The sequence below is a fragment of the Gallus gallus genome, chromosome 11 (assembly GCF_016699485.2).
Source record: "Gallus gallus isolate bGalGal1 chromosome 11, bGalGal1.mat.broiler.GRCg7b, whole genome shotgun sequence".
Lineage (NCBI taxonomy): Eukaryota > Metazoa > Chordata > Aves > Galliformes > Phasianidae > Gallus > Gallus gallus.
Window position 1 is genome coordinate 18,611,407 of NC_052542.1, and position 18,745 is coordinate 18,630,151.

The window sequence follows — 18,745 nt, forward strand, 5'->3', positions numbered from 1 at the left end:
AGAGAAAAAACACGTAAATGATTAAAAGCTTGGAAAACATTATTTATGGTGAGACAGTTGAGCTCAGTGTAGCTTATCGAAGAAAAGGTTACAAGATTGCAGCATGGAAGTGCTTCCATGTGGAACAGAAACTTTGTCAAAGGGTTTTTTGATCTGGAGGATGAAGTTGAAGTTGAAAAAGGTCCATTCCTTAAAGCAAGAGCTTTCAAACTGGAAACATATTTTTGCACATTTATCATTAGGTCATTAACTATGGAAACAGCTTAGCTAGGTTTATAATGGATTCTCTATGAAGCTGAAGTTTTAAAGCTGGAAGGCATGTTTTTCAAAGATCTTATTCAGATGAGAATTAGTTCAGGAGAGTCCTGAGCCCTCTGCAGCAGTCAGAGGGACTGGTTTTAGGAACCTGAGGTTAGCCCAAGGAAAGGCACTGCTGGGTGCTGGCTGGTGTGATGGTAACAAATTTGTCTTCTCCACAGGCATCATTTTACCTGCATTGTAACGTAGTTTCATTTTTAAAATACAGTTTTCCTGATGCTCTTTGCATTCAGCTGCATTTTGAATGCTCTAAATAAATTTTGCCCTTACCGGATCTTGCCCTGCTGCTACTTATGCTGAGAAAACTACTTGTTTATTCCCGTTTGCCATGTTGCATTTTTTCTGTTGTTGCTTCCTTTCAACCCATTAACTACCCCTGAAAGACCTCCAGGCCTGTTATGTGGCATCTTTGTGTTTTTAAGTGCCTTTTTGATTGTCTTAGGTATGCAAGCAGCCTCTGCCAAACAGCTGCCCCTTTTCTGCGTGCAGGCTGACCCATCAGAGAGCTCAAGGTGCTCGAGCTTCAATTGCAGGAGCTCCATCAAAGCCTTCTCCAATATTACCTGCTAGGAGCATTATCCATCAGTGTTCCTCTGAAGGGCACTGGCTCTGCTGACCCCAGGTGCTGGATGATGCCTGCTGGGCACAGCCCCCATCTCCTGTCTTCTCCTGTGACTCACCAAGTGATGGGTCCAGCGGGCCTCGAAGTGCTTAGCACATGAAGGAGGCATTAAGGAAGTTGTTTACCCATTTTATATGAGGATTAAAAAAGGAGTATCCCAAGTCTTCGTACTGGTGCTTAACTCCTGTGCTGCTGGGGCTGGCTTTGGTGCAACCGCAGCATGCAGGTGTTACCTCAGCTCTTGTCCTGCCAGAAAACTCCCTGAAATGGGAGGGCGCATGCTGCAGGCTTCCTGCAGGTGAAGAGGCTACGAGGTGAAGAAGTGCAAATGCAAATGTGGGCACGGAAGCAGCATGTGCAGTCAGTGTCACGGTGCTGGAGCTGCCTTGGGAGCACTTCAGAGCTGAATGCTGGCAGCTTCTGCCTCTTTGTGAGCCCCAGTTCCTTATTAGCACAGAACGCTGCTGTATGCAGGCTTGAGGCATATGGAGGAAGGGAGGGCTGGGAGCTCCAAATGCCTTCCTAGCTTTGTTGCAATTAGCTGATAAATGGAACAATTTGGAGAGAAGGTGCAGAGCTTCCCATGGTGTCGCAGGTACCAGTCACTGTGAAGGGTGTATGGTGCCAGCTCCTGCAGGGTGAGCTGGGCTGTGCCTTGTTAAATAAGTGTGCAATGAACAAGTATGTAACGCTGTCTACAGCAGACCCCAAGTGTGGAATTAGTCCATTAGTGTTTAGCATCAAGTTTTACTGCACTCTTGGACATCCGCCTATTGTTACTGTTTCTGAATTTCACGTATTTGTTACATTTTATAAATCTGACCAGCTCTCATCCTCTGCATTTGAGACCCAACGTTTCTGTACACCCCCTGGAAGAATAGAGCCAGGCCAAAGGATGGGGGAAGCACAGCAGCTGCTTCCCAGCATGGCCCTCCCGGAGCACCAAGCTCTGTGGGAAGGGGACGCCAGCATCAGTTGAGCCACATCACTGAGAAGGAACCTGAGCTGTAACTTGGAAATGTTCTTGAAAATGGCTGGGTATAGATGTCGTGTGGTAGGAGCAGGGAAAATTTGGCCATGACAACTGTTCTGCTTAAAACTAATAATGAGTTAAAGCTAAGAAAATGTTGAGCTTTTGCAGATGCAGGATTTGTCTTCCTGTCAGAGGAAAAATCCTTCAGATGGCATCAGTTAAAAGTGAGCCTCTGCCAAAGATCTTGTTCAGAGCATTGTAACCGAGCAGCACGATTGTTCTTGCACTGCGCCAGGAAAGCAACAATTTCTGGACAAAGAATGTGTGAGCAATGCTGACCAGATTTGGTGGCAGGGGGGAGCGAATGGGGTTTTCTGCAGCATTCATTCCATAGTGGTCTAAACATGGATAATTTTCAAGCTTGCAGTTAATAAACATTGTGCAATCACTCTCCTTCTGTTCTAAACTTACTTGTAAGGCAGATCTCCATGGCCAGCCAGTGCATTTACGTGGCTGAGTACTGTCTTCTCTTCTCAGTCTCATGAATGCCTGCTCTCTGGTCAGCAGATGCTGATTCTGCACAGTATTTAATACTGTAATAATAATAATTTGACTTTTTATAATCACAGAAGAGGTGTAGTGAAAGGCCCTGATAAATTCCAGTCACCTGCTCAGAAAGTGTGACAAGTAAGCAGCAAAGAAGTTGTCAGATAAGTACCACAAGGTCTGCTCCTGTGACAGTATGGCTGTGTGCTCTGAAATGAGCTCTGGGCAGCAGAGCATCGCCTCATGCCACCAGGTGCTTGCCAACATTCCAGCAGTGAAAGAGAACACAAACCATCAAGGCTACATATGTGGGAGAAGGGTTTTCAACAGAAAGATGAAATGGACACAAAAAACACAGCATTTATTTACATGAATACTTATAAAGGAGTATCTTCCTACTCCCACGGCTGTCAGTGAAATCTAGATCTAGAATTTATCTAATTGCAGCTTTCATGGGAGCTGCAGCAGCCACATGAGAAGCAGTACATGGTTGGAGCATCCCAGGAATGAGCAGAAGAGCAGCGAGCACAAACCAGCAACTGCTGATGTGGTAACTGGGCAAGGAAAATCAGTGAGAACTGGCTGCTGTGGTCCTGGATGTTAGCTGACATAATCTGGGGACCAATGGAACTGGTAGCACTGCTCACCTATGAGATGAAGCTGCCATGTGGCTCTGAAACTCTTCACGGACAGAATGTCCATCCTTAGGGTTACATAGCCCCACTCTTTCCTCCTTTTAAAACCGTGAGTTGGCCAAATAGTTGGGAAATCAGTAAATTGCACACAGCTCAAGTGCCCAGCCGACACAGCCATCAGAGCAACGGGGAAGCTCCCGATGGTTGCTAATGACAGCACTAACGATCTTCTGGTAAATAGCCGACCCAGTGGCCTCCAGCGGCCCTGTGCCTCCATCACGAGGCTGAAGTGGATGCTGGTGTCACACACAAGGCTGCCCCATCTCCAGGGATGCTGCTGTCAGAAATTACTATAGAACAAGTTTCCTGCCAACCTCAGCAGCTCAAATGAGTCAGGAAGCAGTAATCTGGGAGTAGGGCAGCTGTTGAAAGAGCCTAATTATTTTCTGACAGCCCTCTAACGCAGATAAAAAATACAACACCTACACAGGCTTAGACACTGCAAGCAGGGCTACTGACTCTACGCATGCACCTGCCAATGTACACACACAAGCCTGGTGCAGACTGCTTCCCACTCACACCTGCTGCTATCCACTGCTTACACCGGGAAAAGAGCTTAGTTATAAAACAAGGAAATACCTTCATTACACAGAATACAGAAATTTTAACAGAAGTCTCGTGTTTTGGTGCCTGGCAGTAAACTGGCTGAGATTTTTTTGTGTTTCAGCTATGTTACTCCATATTGAACCATTAAGATTGGAAAAGACCTCTAAGTTCAAGTCCAACCATGAGGGTTTGTGAGTGGGAGCGGAGTGGGGAAGGATGGAGCCAAGCATCTCCACATGCTAAGGGCAGCATCCCTGACCAGAACCTGTCATTCTGTAAATCTCTGCTGTGACAACTGGGGAAAAAATGCATCAGTGTGTTCACTCAGCTGTGGGCCCTTCTGCTCCAAACAGGTTGCAGGTTTCCTTTCCCTTGTTATTTGAACTTCCCTTGTTTGTGCAGTTTGCACAGCTATGACAGCACTCACTGTTTCCACTACAGTTGCCACGTGCAGTTCCCCCTTCTGGGACACTAAATATCTTTCCCATCTTTCCCATCAGCCAAACTGACATTTGAGAAGGACCTGCAAAGCACCAAGAGCCCACAGCAAATCTGCCTGGACCTGCAAGGCCAGGCTCTGAAGCTGGATGTGCATCCAAAGCTATGCACACAAAATGCTCAAAAATCAAAAAAGTACAGGAAAATGCATAAGATCAATACTTGTTAATCTACAACGTCCTTTGGCACTCCAGCCCTTCCCACGTCTGGATTTGTCACCAAGAGTGCCCAATATTGCACAGGCCATGAGAGGCCACACAGGATCAGGAAATCTCTGTTCCAGATTCCAGTGACACAGATGGGGCAACACTTATATCAACCTGCACATCAGTGTGCTCACCCTGTTGTGCGTGTATTTGTGTCATCAGGCAACCCCCAGATCATGCCAGTCTCTGAAAGCCAGGCACATTTGGGGATTTGGTGCCAAGCCTGCTGCGCTGTGCCAGTCAGCGGTGACCTCCAGCCCCCAAGAGGAAATGGTCTGAATTCCTCCTATGCTGTCCCAGTTGTTTTGTCAAGGAACACAAAGTGGGTGTCACTTGCTGGTCACACAGCCCAACACCACAGACAGCGGGGAGCCTGTGGCTGCTGGGAACACACAGAGACAGATTTGATTAAACCTTGTAGCTGCCCTTACTGCTTAAAGCTCACCTGGGTCTGGGGCAAAGCTGGAAGTTGAGATCTTGCAGGATTCTGACTCCCTTTTTCTCCACTTTTAGCCTCGTTCTGTGCCGTCATCTGTACTCTATCTCTAGGCCTGTCTTGAAGTGCTTTACCTCTAATTGATCCATCCCTCATTGCTTCCAGGAGTAAAATCTGCCTTCCTTCTCTGTTGCAGACCATCTGCTGGCAGCACCTTCTCAGGGCAGCACAGCAGAGGCGCTGGCTTCCAGGCACTTTGTTAATTGCTGGAATGAAGGAGCCGCAGTGCCCTAGGGATGCCAGAGCCTCTGCCAGGATGGGCACACGCTGTCTGGTCACAGCTTTGTCCTGCTCTGCTCCTCACAGAATGGCTGAGACTTGAAGAGGCTCTCAGTGCTGTGGGACACTGAGCTAGCACCCAGCTCCACGTGCGGGCGGCTTTGGAGATCTCCATGCAGGAGACCACACAGCCTATGGTCTCAGTGTCACTGCACAACACAGCAGTGCTGCTGATGGGCAAGGCAAACCTCATGTGTTCATTTACACAAATTGCCTCTGGTCCTGGCTCTGGGCAGCACAGACAAAAGCGCGGCTCTACCTTCTTTCATCATCCTTCAAGTACTTATACACAGTGACGAGACCCCTCTGGCCTCCCTCAGGCAGAGTAGGCCCAGCTCTCCCAGCCTCTCCTCACAGGAGGGGTTCTCCAGTCCCTTCAGCACTTCGGAGGCCCTGCCTTGGCTTCTCGAGGGTACATCCGTATCTCTCCGGCTCCGGAGGCCCAGATCCGGACACAGAACCCCGCTCGCAGCCTCACCGACGCGCCTCCCGCGCTCCCCTCAAAGCCTCCGCGCGAGGCCCCTCAGCCCCGCCCCCCCCCGTTCTAGACGCTTCCGCGCCCCTCGCCACCGCAGCGGCTCTTCCGCCTGCCGCCCCCCCCGCCCTCCTCGCGCATGCGCACATCATCCCTCGCGCCGCTCGCTCCCGCAGCGCCTCTCCCCTCACCGCGCGGTTCCGAGCCAGTCCGCACGGATCGCTCCGCGCAGGCGCAGAGGGCCGGGCCTCGGGGCTGTTCCGTCTCCAGGTCTCCCCGCCCTCCGCGGCGCATGCGCTGTCCGGCGGCGCCGGTGTTCCTGGCGCGCGCCCCCTCCCCGCAGCACCGCGCAGGCGCAGAGCGGTGCCGGAGGGGGCGGGCGGCGCGTTCCGTTGGCAGCGGCCGGTTCCTGTCAGCGGCGGGTGGCGGCGGCGGCGGCGCCCGGTCCCGACGGCGAGCGGAGCCCCCGGCCTGGCCCGACCCGGTCCGCCCCGCGGCGAGCGGAGCGCCGCGCTCTCCCCCGCCGGTGCCCGCCCTCCCCTCCCCGGGGCGGCGGAGGCAGCAGCAGCGCCCCCCCCCCGGGCCGGCCCCCTCCCGCCGCCGCCCCCCTCGCCCCAGCCGGGCCGCGGAGCTGCGATGCCCTCGGACTTCATCTCTCTGCTCAGCGCCGACCTCGACCTCGAGTCCCCCAAGTCCCTCTACTCCAAGGGTGAGCGGGGCCGGGGGGGTGGGGGGGGCACAACGGGACGCGGGGAGCTCCGGGGCCGCCCGCCGCGGGGATGCTCGGCTCCGGGCCCGCTCGGCCCGCCCGCCCCGGCCGCATTCCTGGCCCGGCCGCGGCCGCCTCAAGAATGCGTCCCGACAGGTTCTGCCCGCGGGGGCGGCGGGGGGCTCGCGGCCCGCCCGGGAATGCGGATGGGCCTCGCGGGGCCTGCGGCGGGGAACGGCGCTGCGCGGCGGCTGAACCCGGGGGAGCGGAGCGGAGCGGGCCGGGCCGGGGGGCGGCGGGGCCGGGGGGAGCGCCGGCATCCAATGGGCCCGCGGGGAGCGCGGCGGGACAAAGGCAGCGGCCGCCGGTCCGGTCATTTAAAGGCTGTAACGTCGCTACGTTGGGTGAAATCGTCGGAGGGGCGGCGATGTGGGGCCGCGCGGCTGGGTAGATAGAGAATAGTGTGCCAATGCGCTGAGGGCAGCTGTGCAGAGCTGGACGTTGGAGGAAAGATTAAAGTGGGATTTTTGAAAAAAAAATTATGCATTTAGGATTTCTGAGCCGATGTTAATGTGCTCGTGAACTGTGAGACGTGCGTCAGTAATGCTGGAGCTAGAAGAAATAAAACCACTTTGCTGAATGAAGTACGACTTGGGAGCTCTCGCTGCTCGGGGCCTTACAGCTGCCGTTGCCGTGTGGCACTTTGTGTGCTTTTACAGCCCTGTTGCTGTGGGGCTCTAAGGCTGCCCTGCTGGACTCGATGGTCCCGACGGGTCCTCCCCAGCTTGGGGTATTTGATGGTTCTGTGGCCTGACATTCACGTGTGCCACCTGGCTTTGCTCTTACAAGGGGGCAGTTCTAACAAAGAAAGAAAATAAAAATACAGCTGGTGGGGAAGTCAATTTAAAAAATCGTTTGGGTGGTTGTACTGAGAATTTGAAAAGTGCCTAACTAAAACCATTTATAAAGCCTTGTAACGTAGAGGTGTTCCCTATAAGAATGAGGTTTCCTCAAGGGCTCGTGCTCAACTGCGCAGAACTTGTGGGCTCGCTCATCTTGCTGTGAATTGGCAACATCTTCGAGTTGTTTCAGTTTAATGGGATGACTGAATGTCAGCTTCAGGTAGGAAGAGCCTCTCAAACTGGTTCATCAGGAGCGCATTCTTCTGGGGGCACCGCTGTGGGGTCACAGCCCGCAGAGGGACGGCTCATGCTGGGAGTGCCCATAGGAGCTGTGGGTGCAGCGGGGCAGAGGCGTACAGTGCGGTGGGGGACACCCTAAAACACGACTTGCTTTTTGCATTTGGTCATAGTGGAAGGTTGAGGAGATGTTAGTTTGGAATGCGTTTTGATCTAAATTGGAAGTTAGAATGAATGGTATTCTTACGCAGAATAAATAATTAATCCCTCCTCTTTGCTGCAAGGTTTGTTGGTATGATTTTAGCAGGATTTCGGGGAAGATATTAGTGGTTATCTGATTAATCGGGACGCGCTTGGTTGCCATTTTATTTCATAGATGGTACAGATAAACTTATCCCATGCACTTACGCTCTGGATAAACTTATCCTGGATCAGAGTGTAAGTACAACTGATGAGATAAAGGAGGAGGTCTGCGCAGAGCTGTGTGCTGATGGGTGGCTGTGCTGGGAGCAGGGCGGTGCTGCCCCACGGCTGGATCCCACTCACAGGCTGCCCCGCGGCTTTTCCTCCGTGCCCTGGTTGTGAGTTTGGCTGCATTGCTTGGTGCCTGCGTGTGAGTGCCAGCTGTGGTCACAGAGGTGTTTTGGTAATGGAGTGAGGAAGGAGGATTGGGGTGTTCCAAGGGGTCAGTGAAACTTCCTAACGTTTGTGCTTTGCTTGGTTGCAAGCAGAGTCGGAGAGTGTTAGCGCTCGGATTAAATCATGCCATCTGCTCTTAGGGAAGAAGAGAGGTTAGATTCGAATGTGCAGAGAGTTGGATGAGGCTGATGCGGTGCTTTATGGCACGGCCTGGCCTGCTCCCTGTGGCTGTTACGTCACCGGCACGCTGTCACTGCGCGTTAACATTCTCTCTTCACGGCCACTTCAGTGCAGGTTTTTGTCCTCGTGTTTCTGTCACAACGTCCAGCAAAACTTCTGAACCCACACGGACCTGAGGTGAAATGGCAATCGAATGTGAGAATCATTGATTTGAAATTGGCTCTGATTATGCTTTTGAGGGTGCTTTTTCCCATTCATGTTTAGCTTGGACGAGGGAATATTTTCCTTTGAGTGTCCCAAGAGCTTTATCTTCCAGTTCGTACTTCTGCACTTGCAGCTGACGAGCAGTCCCAGCTAGCGTGCATCCACACTTGCTGAGTTCAGACAGTCTCCTCCCTCTCTTTTCCTCACTGCTCTGCTCACACCGATGTTTCTGTAGCCCTACGTTGAACTGTTGGCTTGGGGAATGGTCATGTTAAAACAAACTCAGTTTTTCCTTTCTTCATTCTCCTTTAAAAAAAAAAAAAAAAGGAAGAGGGGAAGAGAAATGATGGCGTTATGGCTGCGGATGGAGTTTGCTGTGGATCTCCTCGAATGACTTACGCTGACTCAAGGAAGGGATGTGTGAAAACTAGCTGTGGGAAGGGTGGGCCCACGTCTGGCTCAGCGTGCCCAGGAAGCAGCTGTGATCCTCGGGCTGTGGGATCTGCGGCCTCTGGGACACGGCGGCTGTGGGGCTGGTGCTGGAGCTCATCCCTGCAGCACTGAGCACCTTGTGCTGAGGACTGGAAAGCTGGCTTTTGGTGTACAGTACAGAACCAGTACCTCTAAAAAGTTGATCCTTTGTAACCGTTGCTGAAGGATGGTGGCTGCTAATAGATAATAGTGATAAATTTCAGTCTTCCGCTCTTTATGTAACATACTGTCCTTTTTGAAATAAAACAACCAAAAAGTGCATACAAATTGCTAATGTAGTAGAAGAATCACTGAAGCGTAAAACCAAAAACCTTGAGGCTGGTTGTTCTGTGGTTGAATATCATATGCAGCATTCAAATATAACAAAGTTAACTATTCATTATGAACAGGCAGAGGTACAAAACTGCAATCAAAGCAGTTCATTCAATGTCAAGCACTAAATCTGGGCTGATTAAATGTGCTAATTTAGCTAATGCTTTCATTTTGACCAGCTAAAAAGTAACGTGTGCTAAAAGTTGCATCTTTTCACTGGAGCAGGTAAAGAAAAAGCCCTTCACTCTTTTTTTTCTCTGTTTTGTTTTTCATATCTGGCAACCTGTAGAACTGCAGGGCTTTTTGGAGCTTGGAAGCAACAAGAAAAATGTGAGCAGTCTCCTGAAGAGCTCCTTTGCCCTGAAAATGTCACATAGTCAAAACTCGGCTTCCTTCCATGCTTACGTGACTGTGATCTATTTGTGCTCACTGGGATTTATTGGTGCACTACATACGCTTTGTAGCAATTTCTTTTTTTTTACTAGAATTCTTTTTCTTTCCACAATCCAAGAAGCAACTCTAGCAACGCAATGAATGAATGATCAAAGAAGAGCAGAACAGATGCCTTATGAAAACAGCAAGAGCCTGCTTTTACATTTGGACTTCAGAAGTATACGAGCAGTTTTCAGGAGTAGAAATAACATGTTTTAGCTGCTTTGAGGAGCCCCAAGAAGGTGCTGTAGCAGGCAGGCCGTGCCGAGTGTTTCTTTCTGCGGGCTGATGGTGACCAGAGCATAGTGAGTTCTGCCGGCCTTGGACGTGTCTGACTCTCTTTTGAGTCCTTCTGTCTTACTGGCTTTAAAGTCAGAGCTATGGAGTGCGTTGCTGCAAAATGACTGTCTGGATTTGGGGCAGGGTGTTGAATTCCCAGCTTTTCTCACCAGAATTAGAAAATTCCAGGACAGTGCTGTTGGATCAGCCCCTCACTCTGCTGTGTGTTCCTACCCAGTTCTCTACATTGAGCCAACACAATGTTTTCTTATGTCTCCAAATGAATGGGATTGGGAAACCAGTTCAGGAGTACACTGTGCTTTGAGTCGGGTGTTCTGATGTTCTGCCCCTGATCCAGCTTACTGTGCAGCTACACTGTGGTGGTATCCAGACAAGACCGGGCAAACGAGGGCTGGGGTTCGCTGCTGGGGGAGGAAGGGTTTGGGGCAGAGCTGCCGACCACGTGGCTCTGCCTTGGGATGAGGTGCTCCTTGTGCCCTGCCTGCCCTGTGGTGCAGTGTGCCTTCTGCATTGGAGGCTTCTCAGGGATCCAGAAGATGGAAAACTATGTGAACTGCCGTGCAGGTTTTCCTGACTGCTGATAGGCTGCAAAGGCAGAAAAGTCTTTCGCAATGCTTTCCTTTCTTCTTGCCTTCATCTTTAGCTTTTTTAGTTCATTATATACTTTGTGGACATGAGGTTTTGCCTCTTTGCATCCCTTATACTTAGTTTTGCTCTGGAAACATTGTTTTTTGTTTGCTTTTCTTACATTTTTGATACTTACTCTACTAGACGTCTGAAGGAGTAGTAATGATCACACAGAAAGATAGCGGCCTGACCTCATTTTGAAGTTCAGATACGCTGCTAATCTTAGCAGGAATTGGTGAGTGGCCAAAGTGCAGGTGAAGTAAGGTACGTGCTCGTCCCTGTGTGCTTTATCATGTCTGTTATCTTCCCTGTGTTTATGTTAACAGTAAACTGATGAGGGTGAATATTCTTTGGATAAGATTTGGCTTTCTCATCAGTAAGTACAGCAGCTGTTTTAAGGACTGACTGAAATGAACTCATGGGTCTAACTTTGAACTGTATCGTAACAGTCTCTGCTGGGCACGTGGTAAAATCCAAAGGAACTGCTGTTTGCAAAAGCATGCAGTGCTTTAGCAGGGCTTGAAATGTAGATGCTTAGCATCTGTTCGTAGAATGGAATCCCAAGTTGAGAGGGACACATAGGGCCATCCAGTCGGGCTCCTGAGCATGATGGTCATTCTCTGCTACATTGCATGGTATTCTCAGTTACTTTCTGGTATTCACCGTGGCTCTTGGTCTGAGTGGCAAAGGTCCCTGCAACAGTGTAGGGAATGCTTTCCCTTTGGGGTGGGTGTGCTGAGGAGTTGCCCTCCCAGTCCCATCCATCAGCTGTCCCAACAGCAGCTGGAGAGCTTTTGCAGTTGCTTTGTAAACAATTGGAAAGGATTTGGGGTCACCTTGCAAAGTTTATGAAACCGGTGCAGTGTACCAAATAATGCAGAGGTTTGTTATTAAAGGCAGGTCTGAGTTGTGGCGAAGTTTGTTTGGCAAACAGAAGGCAGACGGATAGCAGTCAATGCCAGTGCTCAGTGGCAAGATGAGGCATGTAGGAAAGAAAGATTTATAGGCAACAGTAAAAGAAGTTTTCACTTGTTGGAGTTGCACTCCAGTTCAGACAAACAGACACTTACATGCCAGTTGTTTCAGTCGCATTGTCCGGGGCCCTGATGTTTTGTATGGATTTGCTGAGCAGAAGAATCTGTAAGTTTTGATAGCAGCACTACAGAGTGATTGGAAAATAATAAGCTGCAGAGTTCAGTAGTTTCCATGAACTGATGGTAGTTTATATTTCCCTGTGCGTAGGGGAACACGATCTGCTCATACGACCATTCACTGGTGGTGGTTGTACAAGCTGCTGTGTGCAGCAGGGCAGGCAGAAGTGACCCCCGCAGCTGTCCTGGCCCCCGGCTGGCCGTGCCCAGCATCCTCAGCTTTGCTCGTGTGGACTGCTCCAGTCCCTTCGTCATCCTCGGGGCCCACGTGCGTGTCAGGCTGTGAATTCTGAAGTGTTCTTGTTGCTATTGGGACTTCTGTGAGTTCTCACATCAGCAATTCACGTCCAGTATCAATCTGCACCTGCTTTTCTTACTGGGGCAAGTTGTTCCTCTTGAACGTAGCAGTTTATTTTCCCAAAATTTGTAGGAAATGTATGGGTTTTGTGTCCTATTGCCTCTTGGCTGAAGGTATCTGAGGGTTCGGACTGGAGCTGGAGTTCTGGGCTGCTAAGCTGGAGCCCTGCTGCTCCCTAAGCAGAGGGGTTACGGCTGTTCAGCAGGAGTGTGCTCCTTTGGAATTGACTTCCTCGGTATTGTGGAGTTTGGTGCTCCAGGCATGTGGCCCCGTTCAGCAGTTTTAAACTCTTCTCTGTATTTTCTACTGGTAGAACTTCCATCAGTTCTTGGCTGTAAGTATATTTGAGTGAACACGTGCCCTTCCTTTGCCTACACACAGATTCCCTTTGGGTATAAAACTGGCTTTGTTTTTCTTTTAGGGCATCTGTATTGTAGATGGGGCTTTCTGCCTCGCCTTGAAACCTGAGCTGTACCTGGGATGGAGCTGCTCCTCCATCAGATGGGGAAGTTGTTTGGTTTCTTATTCTGTGGCCTGAAAAGATTCAGTTTAATCTTCAGCACTTTGTTTAAGTTATGTGCTGCCAATTCAATAAAAAAGGTGCTTTCAGAGGCGTGGTAGCAAGGAAGGGATTATATTGTGTAGAGTAAAATTAAGTACCGCTTGCTGTGCAGGTATTGCAATACATTAATACAATAGCAAAAGAATTCATTTCAGAAAATTACCTTTCTGCCCCCGAGCCAGGGAATCTGCAGGGCTTTATATTTACTGAATTAAGCTTTAGCATGTAGAGGAAAGAAAGCTGAAGCCCTGGGAACTGGGAGCAGATGCCTGATGCAGTGGGATCCCAGTACCTGCTGAAGGAATCTGAGAACAAGGCTCCTCCCTTAAAAGTTCAGTAAGGAAAGACAAGTTTGTGGAGCTGGTGAGGTCTTCAGTATAGCAGCAGGGAGGCTGTGGTGCCCTGCTCCTTCCCAGCAGGTGGCCCTCAGTGAGGCATGTCTGAGTCCCCGGAAGCTTTTGCTGGGGTGTCCAGCTAGCATCGTTATCTGCACACCAAGCTGATTACCCCCATGAACTCTAACCTCCGGTGGGCTTATCTTCTGTTACATTATCTTTCCATGAATCCTCATCAAGCTTTAGCACATACAAAGCGTTGTGCATGCGAAACCGAGGAATTGAGTGGAAGGGGTCATGGATGATAAAGCACAGATAAACAGGCCTTGCTTTTTTTGATAGTTTTCATGGCTTCAGAGTTAAAGACACCCAGTGCAATGAGCAGGCGGTGATTTAAAACAAGATTTATTTGGTTGGGGTTTTTTTCGGCACACCATTTGATTTCAGAAATAGCTGATGGATGTTTTGGGTGGTAGAAGGGGCGATACTCGAGGTGTCAGATCTGTAGTGGATACGCCTGCTAAGCAGAGCGCAATGGTAGGGAGTAGGTCTGCAGCTGCTTGTAGAGCCTGGAGGGTATTCTGTGTAGAGCTTACTGGTTCTTGCTAACCTCTCCTTGTAGTTTGCTGCTATCAGAGAAAAGATATCTCTGTTTAGTTTGATTTGGCATTACCATCCCTATGTTTTCCACCACTTGGCAATTCCAGATTAGTTACACCACTCATTCTTTTCACTGCCGCTCTTCCTCTGATTCCATTGGGGTTTTAGCTCTGCGGTACAGAAAAGAACGTTTTATCCACGTTTTGCTGTTAAATGTTTGGCTTGGCTTCCCACTTTATCATCAAACATAGTACTTGAATTGTAGCTAGGAACCAAAGTGATGGTAAGGGAGCATAAGTGCTCTTCAGTTTGGGGGAAGGTGCATGAAAGCACCCTTTAATGTCAGCAGCATACTGAAGTGAGCCCAGGGGCTGTGCTGATGGCTTGTGGGCTCTGTATGGTGTCATGGTAGGAAAGACTGGAACATGCCAAGTCTCATGAATGTGGCCTCCAGACCTGTCTTCACAATGAAATGCGAATATGAGAGGTGATTGCAATGTATTTAAAGTCCGAATTCTTGCACACTGTCATTGTTCAAGGTTGGATATTGTGGTATGGCTCAAAAGGAGAAGGCACATCTGTCTTTTTGTTGCTGGCAGTACAGCAGTGGGCGCTGTTACAGTTGTTCTACAGCAAATGTAAGAGATGGCAAATATAAACCCACTGGAAAACATTGTGCAAACCTGAAAAGGCTGAGAAGTGCTATTCTGAGACGAGAGTAAGGGGAGTGTCAAATGGACTTCTGTCTGACTCCAGGTGGTGCTTTGCACCTACAGAACTGATGTAACTGGCTGGATGGAGCACCTGGTTACCTTTAGTTTTGGTAAACTTTGATTTTGGCACAATAGCAGTGTTTTAAAGTGGTTGCAAAGTAGTTATTGCTAATGCTTGTTCTTTGGACAGGCAATATTTGGGCATTTCGGAGATGAAGTTAAAGCTTTTCAGAGGCGGAATGCAGATAGGGAGGAAACAGAGTATCCTTTCCAGTCGGTTTTGGGTAGAATCACAAAGTGTTGCTGTTGTTATAACATTGTTATTTACTGTTGTTACATGGAAAAATAGAGTTGCTTGAATTCCTTAATTGAATTTTCATACCTATCATATTTGGACTCTTTTCAAAGGGCAAACTTAGTTCTGTTTCCCACATGCCGAAAAATTAAAATACAGCAGCTTTGGGTTGTTTTCTTTTCATTCTTCTCAATTTTGGGTTGTTTACGAGCAGTGTGCCTCGTTAAATACTGCTGCCCCTTACGTAGCAAAGTCTCTCAGACGCGATGGGTGCTTTGGCTGTGCTGCTGAGCAGTGCCCAGCCGGGTCTGCGTCTGCGCCTCTGTCGTTCTTCAGTTGTGCTGCTTTGTCTGCCGTGTTTTAGAAGCTTCTTTTGAGTTCTGGGAGTTGAGTCTGGAATTGACAATGGCACAGGACAGACTTTTTAGTAAGTCAGTGCCGGTCCATTCCTTGAAGTGACACTCACTAAATAAAGTTGTTGTCTTTCTGAGATTTGTAAAATTGGATGCAAACAAGACCCAGGATTTATACTGTCTGTCTGCATTTATAAAAGTACTCTTTGAGCTGTGAATGAGGATGACTGAAACACAGCCAGGAAAGCTTTATTTGATATTTGGATGTGTGCCATGAATAGAGTTCAGCTAACACATGCCTTTGTCAGTTGTTGAAATTCAACTTTAAAAGGATTAATTTCTCAACCCTACCCTGCTGAGCAGAAACCCTGAATGTTGAGATTAACAGCTTTTCTGAAGGTTGGTGGAACACTGCAGTAAGTGACTTTTGCTCAGGTATAAATTATGGGCACAATTACCCTTCTAACACGAGCACTTTTGGTCTCAGTGCTTGCAGCTTTAAAAAACGAGGAAAAAACCTTTCGGATTTTATTTATTTTTCAATACAAGAGGCAACAATGCTGGAGTTGTGATAAAACTTCAGTGACTCGGTTAGTGATATATTGCTGATGGACTTGGTATGAAATAACGTTGGCTGTGTGTCAGTGGGCTCCTCTCCTGCTCACCAGCATGTGCCGTGTGTGCCGTGTCAGCAGCACAGTGCAGCTCCTCTGCTGCTGCTTCACAGGGGACTTTTACCAACATCAACTTCTTAATCAAAGTTTTCTGCTGTGGGCAGAATGATTGCACCTGCCTTGCCCTGTGTGCTCATGAATCGTGTTGATTTAGGGTTTGCTGCTTTTGTCTGAAGCCGGAGGGAACTGGAAGGAAGATTTTGTGTTTGGTTGTGTAAAACAGCCTTGTATACACTGCAGTTTCTTTGAAAACCTGCCACTGTTGCTGTAGCAGCAATATAGCTCTGCCAGTATTGACAGTAAGGGGAGCACTGGTGGCAGGGCTTGCTCCCGGTGTTCAGCTGTGCTGCCATCCACAGATCCACTGCTCGTGGCATGGATGATGCAACACAAGGGAGGCAACAAGTTCACTGTTTTCACCGCTGTCTGCTTGGAGGTGCGGCTGAAGAAGGCAGCAGTGCGAGTGCCTGGAGCACAACTGGCATGCCTTCCTTTCAGAAGGATGTGTTCCTCACAATGGTGCATGGGGAAAGGACATAACCCAAACACGTTTGTCACCTGGTTAAGTGTTGGTTTGAGCTGAGTACTATGTTTAATCACATGGTTCTGAAACACCCCCAGAGGTGTCAGGTAGGCACTGCTGTGGTGTTACCTGGCAGACTGAGCACCGGCCTGCACGGACACGGCCATGTCCTGCTGCGTGCTGGTGGCTGGGCAGCCTCATCAGCTGCTGCCTGCCTGTGGCTCAGTTTCTGCATGTGCAAAAATAGAAGAAATCATACTGACAGCCTTGTAATGTGCCTTGGGGTGCATGCATCAAGGCTATGAAGGAGTTCCGTGCCCCAGCCCATCAGCTTGGCTCTTCCAGAGCAGTGATGGCTTGCACCTTTTGCTGGTTATGCACAGATCCTGTGCCATTTGTGTGTGCATGGAGGTGTGTTCTCAGCATGGCTGTTGCGGTGCTCCTTGCTGACTTAGGGGCACAAAGCCTCAGGCTGCCTGCCTGCGTCTCCCTGCAGACCTGAGCATAGCTGGGCTGGGTGCATGCAATCCCTGCACCATGCAGCAGCGCACATCCCATCATTCTGTACTGTAGGAACCGAACTTGTTCAATTAAACCAAACGTGGGGTATGTGGGAGGACCTTGTTTTCCCTGGTGGATAAATGGAGGGAGCTGATCAGCTCCTACAGGCTCTTCCTGATGTGAAATAGTTCCCTTGAAAGGGTTCCCACACCCAAGCTTTTGTTGCAGAAAAATCCGTCAGGGTCTCCTGACGCTAACATGTTGTTACAAAGCAAGGCTTTGCTTGTGTGTTGAGTATTTAGAGCTGACGTAACACTCCCACCTCCCTTTCAGAACCCTTTGTGAACTGAGCCTTTGTGGTGTTGTTTAGTGACTGGGTTTATTGTATGCAACTATATTGTTTGTCATAGACTGGATTTGTGGGTAGAACCAAACTTTAAGTTAAAAATAAACAAGCTAAAAACAACCAACCAAAACATGGGGGTTCTTCTGAAAGGACCAGAAGCCTTGATTTTTCCAGATATAGCGTAGATTTTGGTTTTAGTGCCTTCTACAAACATTTCTGAAAGACCCTCAATTGCACGTAGAGCTTCATTAAGCAGCACCTGACTTTGGAGTGGGGAGTGACAGCAGGGACCTTGTCATACAGGTTTAGCTCCAAACTCCACGCTTTAATGTGAACTGATGAGCGTCACAGAATCTGTATGTGCATGGGCACTTTGAACCTGGTTTTTTTATGCTGCCTGGGGATGTATGCAGCACGTGGACACTGGTTTTGGTGGTTTGATTTTTCTTTCTTTCTAGTGTCTTTCATCTGCAGAGTACGTGTGCTCCACTGTGCTTTCCTCGCTTGCAGCCTCTACAGCTGAAGCTACTTGCATGTTTGTGTACTTCTAATTGTTTTTTAATTTAGTTCCATGTAAACAGCTCTTTGCCTGTTTGTTTGCTTGTTTTTTGATCAGCTCGGAGTACCTCATTAGAAGAGATTTCTGCTAGCATGCTGCCAGCTGATTAGAAGAGTGCACCAAGGTTTGTCTAATCTCTGGTGTGACTGTCATGTGCTACAGCAAGGAAGTGGCTTCGGGAGAAGCAGCCAAATCTGCATGGGTATTAAACCATGTTGAGGAGAACTGTATTGGTGGGGATGAAGTGGACAGCCGTTTGGTGCAGGGAGCTTATTAAACACAAGGATTGTCTTTGCTGTTCAGAAGGCCAAGGAAGTGGTGAGAGATTTCCAGTACATACCCTTAAAAGCAAGGAGCCCATGGGAACGCCTTATCTGCCCCCAGTGCACCGGCACTGACCGTGATCTGTGCTCAGGGTGCTGCTGTTACTTTGGGATGGGGCCGAGGGTTTGGGGGATGGCCTGGCTGTGCTCTCAGACATGCGGTGGTGGTTCAGCTGCACCCGAGGAGCCACCTCACAGAGCTTGGGGAGGAAATGAGTCCTCCTGCAGCATCATGAACCGGTTCTGGCACAGCGCGAGCCAGCGAGGCACTGAATTGCTGGGATCGCAACTCTTCATCCATATAGCTGAAACTTCTATGGGGCTGTAACTGAGGAGTCATTCAAGGCTCATTCCATGTGAGTAGCTACAGAGGAGGCTTGCAAGTGCTGCATGTGAGGCAATGCTGGCTCCGGGTGTGTTGGGTTTGCTGAGCTATAGCTGCACCGATTGTTTTCAACTCCTTTCATGAGCTGTTTTGAGGAAGCTGCTTCTTTCCTCTTCCCACCTTCCATCTACTTGAAGTGGGAGCATCTGTCCCTGTGTCAGCATTAGGCTCATACTATCTAATGAGAGATCTTTTAGCTGGCAGTGGTTTCTCTTCTGACAATGGGGGGCTGCCTAAAAAGGGCATTGTCCTGTGTCAGTGAGAGGTGAGCACACCAGTGAGCTTTCTGTGGGACGCATCCAAGGCTAGAGGAGGAACGTTCAGTTCTGAGTTCAGTTCTTAGGCCACCTCTACCTGTATGCTTGCAAAGATCTGAAAT

General features: G+C 49.2%; 1 protein-coding gene across 5 annotated transcripts in view; it reads left to right on the forward strand.

Annotated features, from left to right (window-relative positions):
• The first annotated feature begins 6,003 nt into the window (after window positions 1-6,003).
• NFAT5 (nuclear factor of activated T-cells 5) overlaps window positions 6,004-18,745 on the forward strand; it is a 65,351-nt gene continuing 52,609 nt past the window's right edge. The window contains exon 1 of one of the 5 annotated variants that reach the window (XM_015292583.4): window positions 6,004-6,363. In XM_015292583.4, the coding sequence (XP_015148069.3) occupies window positions 6,291-6,363 (73 nt within the window). In that variant the 5' untranslated portion in view covers window positions 6,004-6,290. Of the gene's footprint in view, window positions 6,364-6,447; window positions 18,338-18,745 lie in introns of those variants that run through there. The other 4 variants (XM_015292587.3, NM_001199000.3, XM_046899518.1 and 1 more) reach the window with 4 other exon arrangements.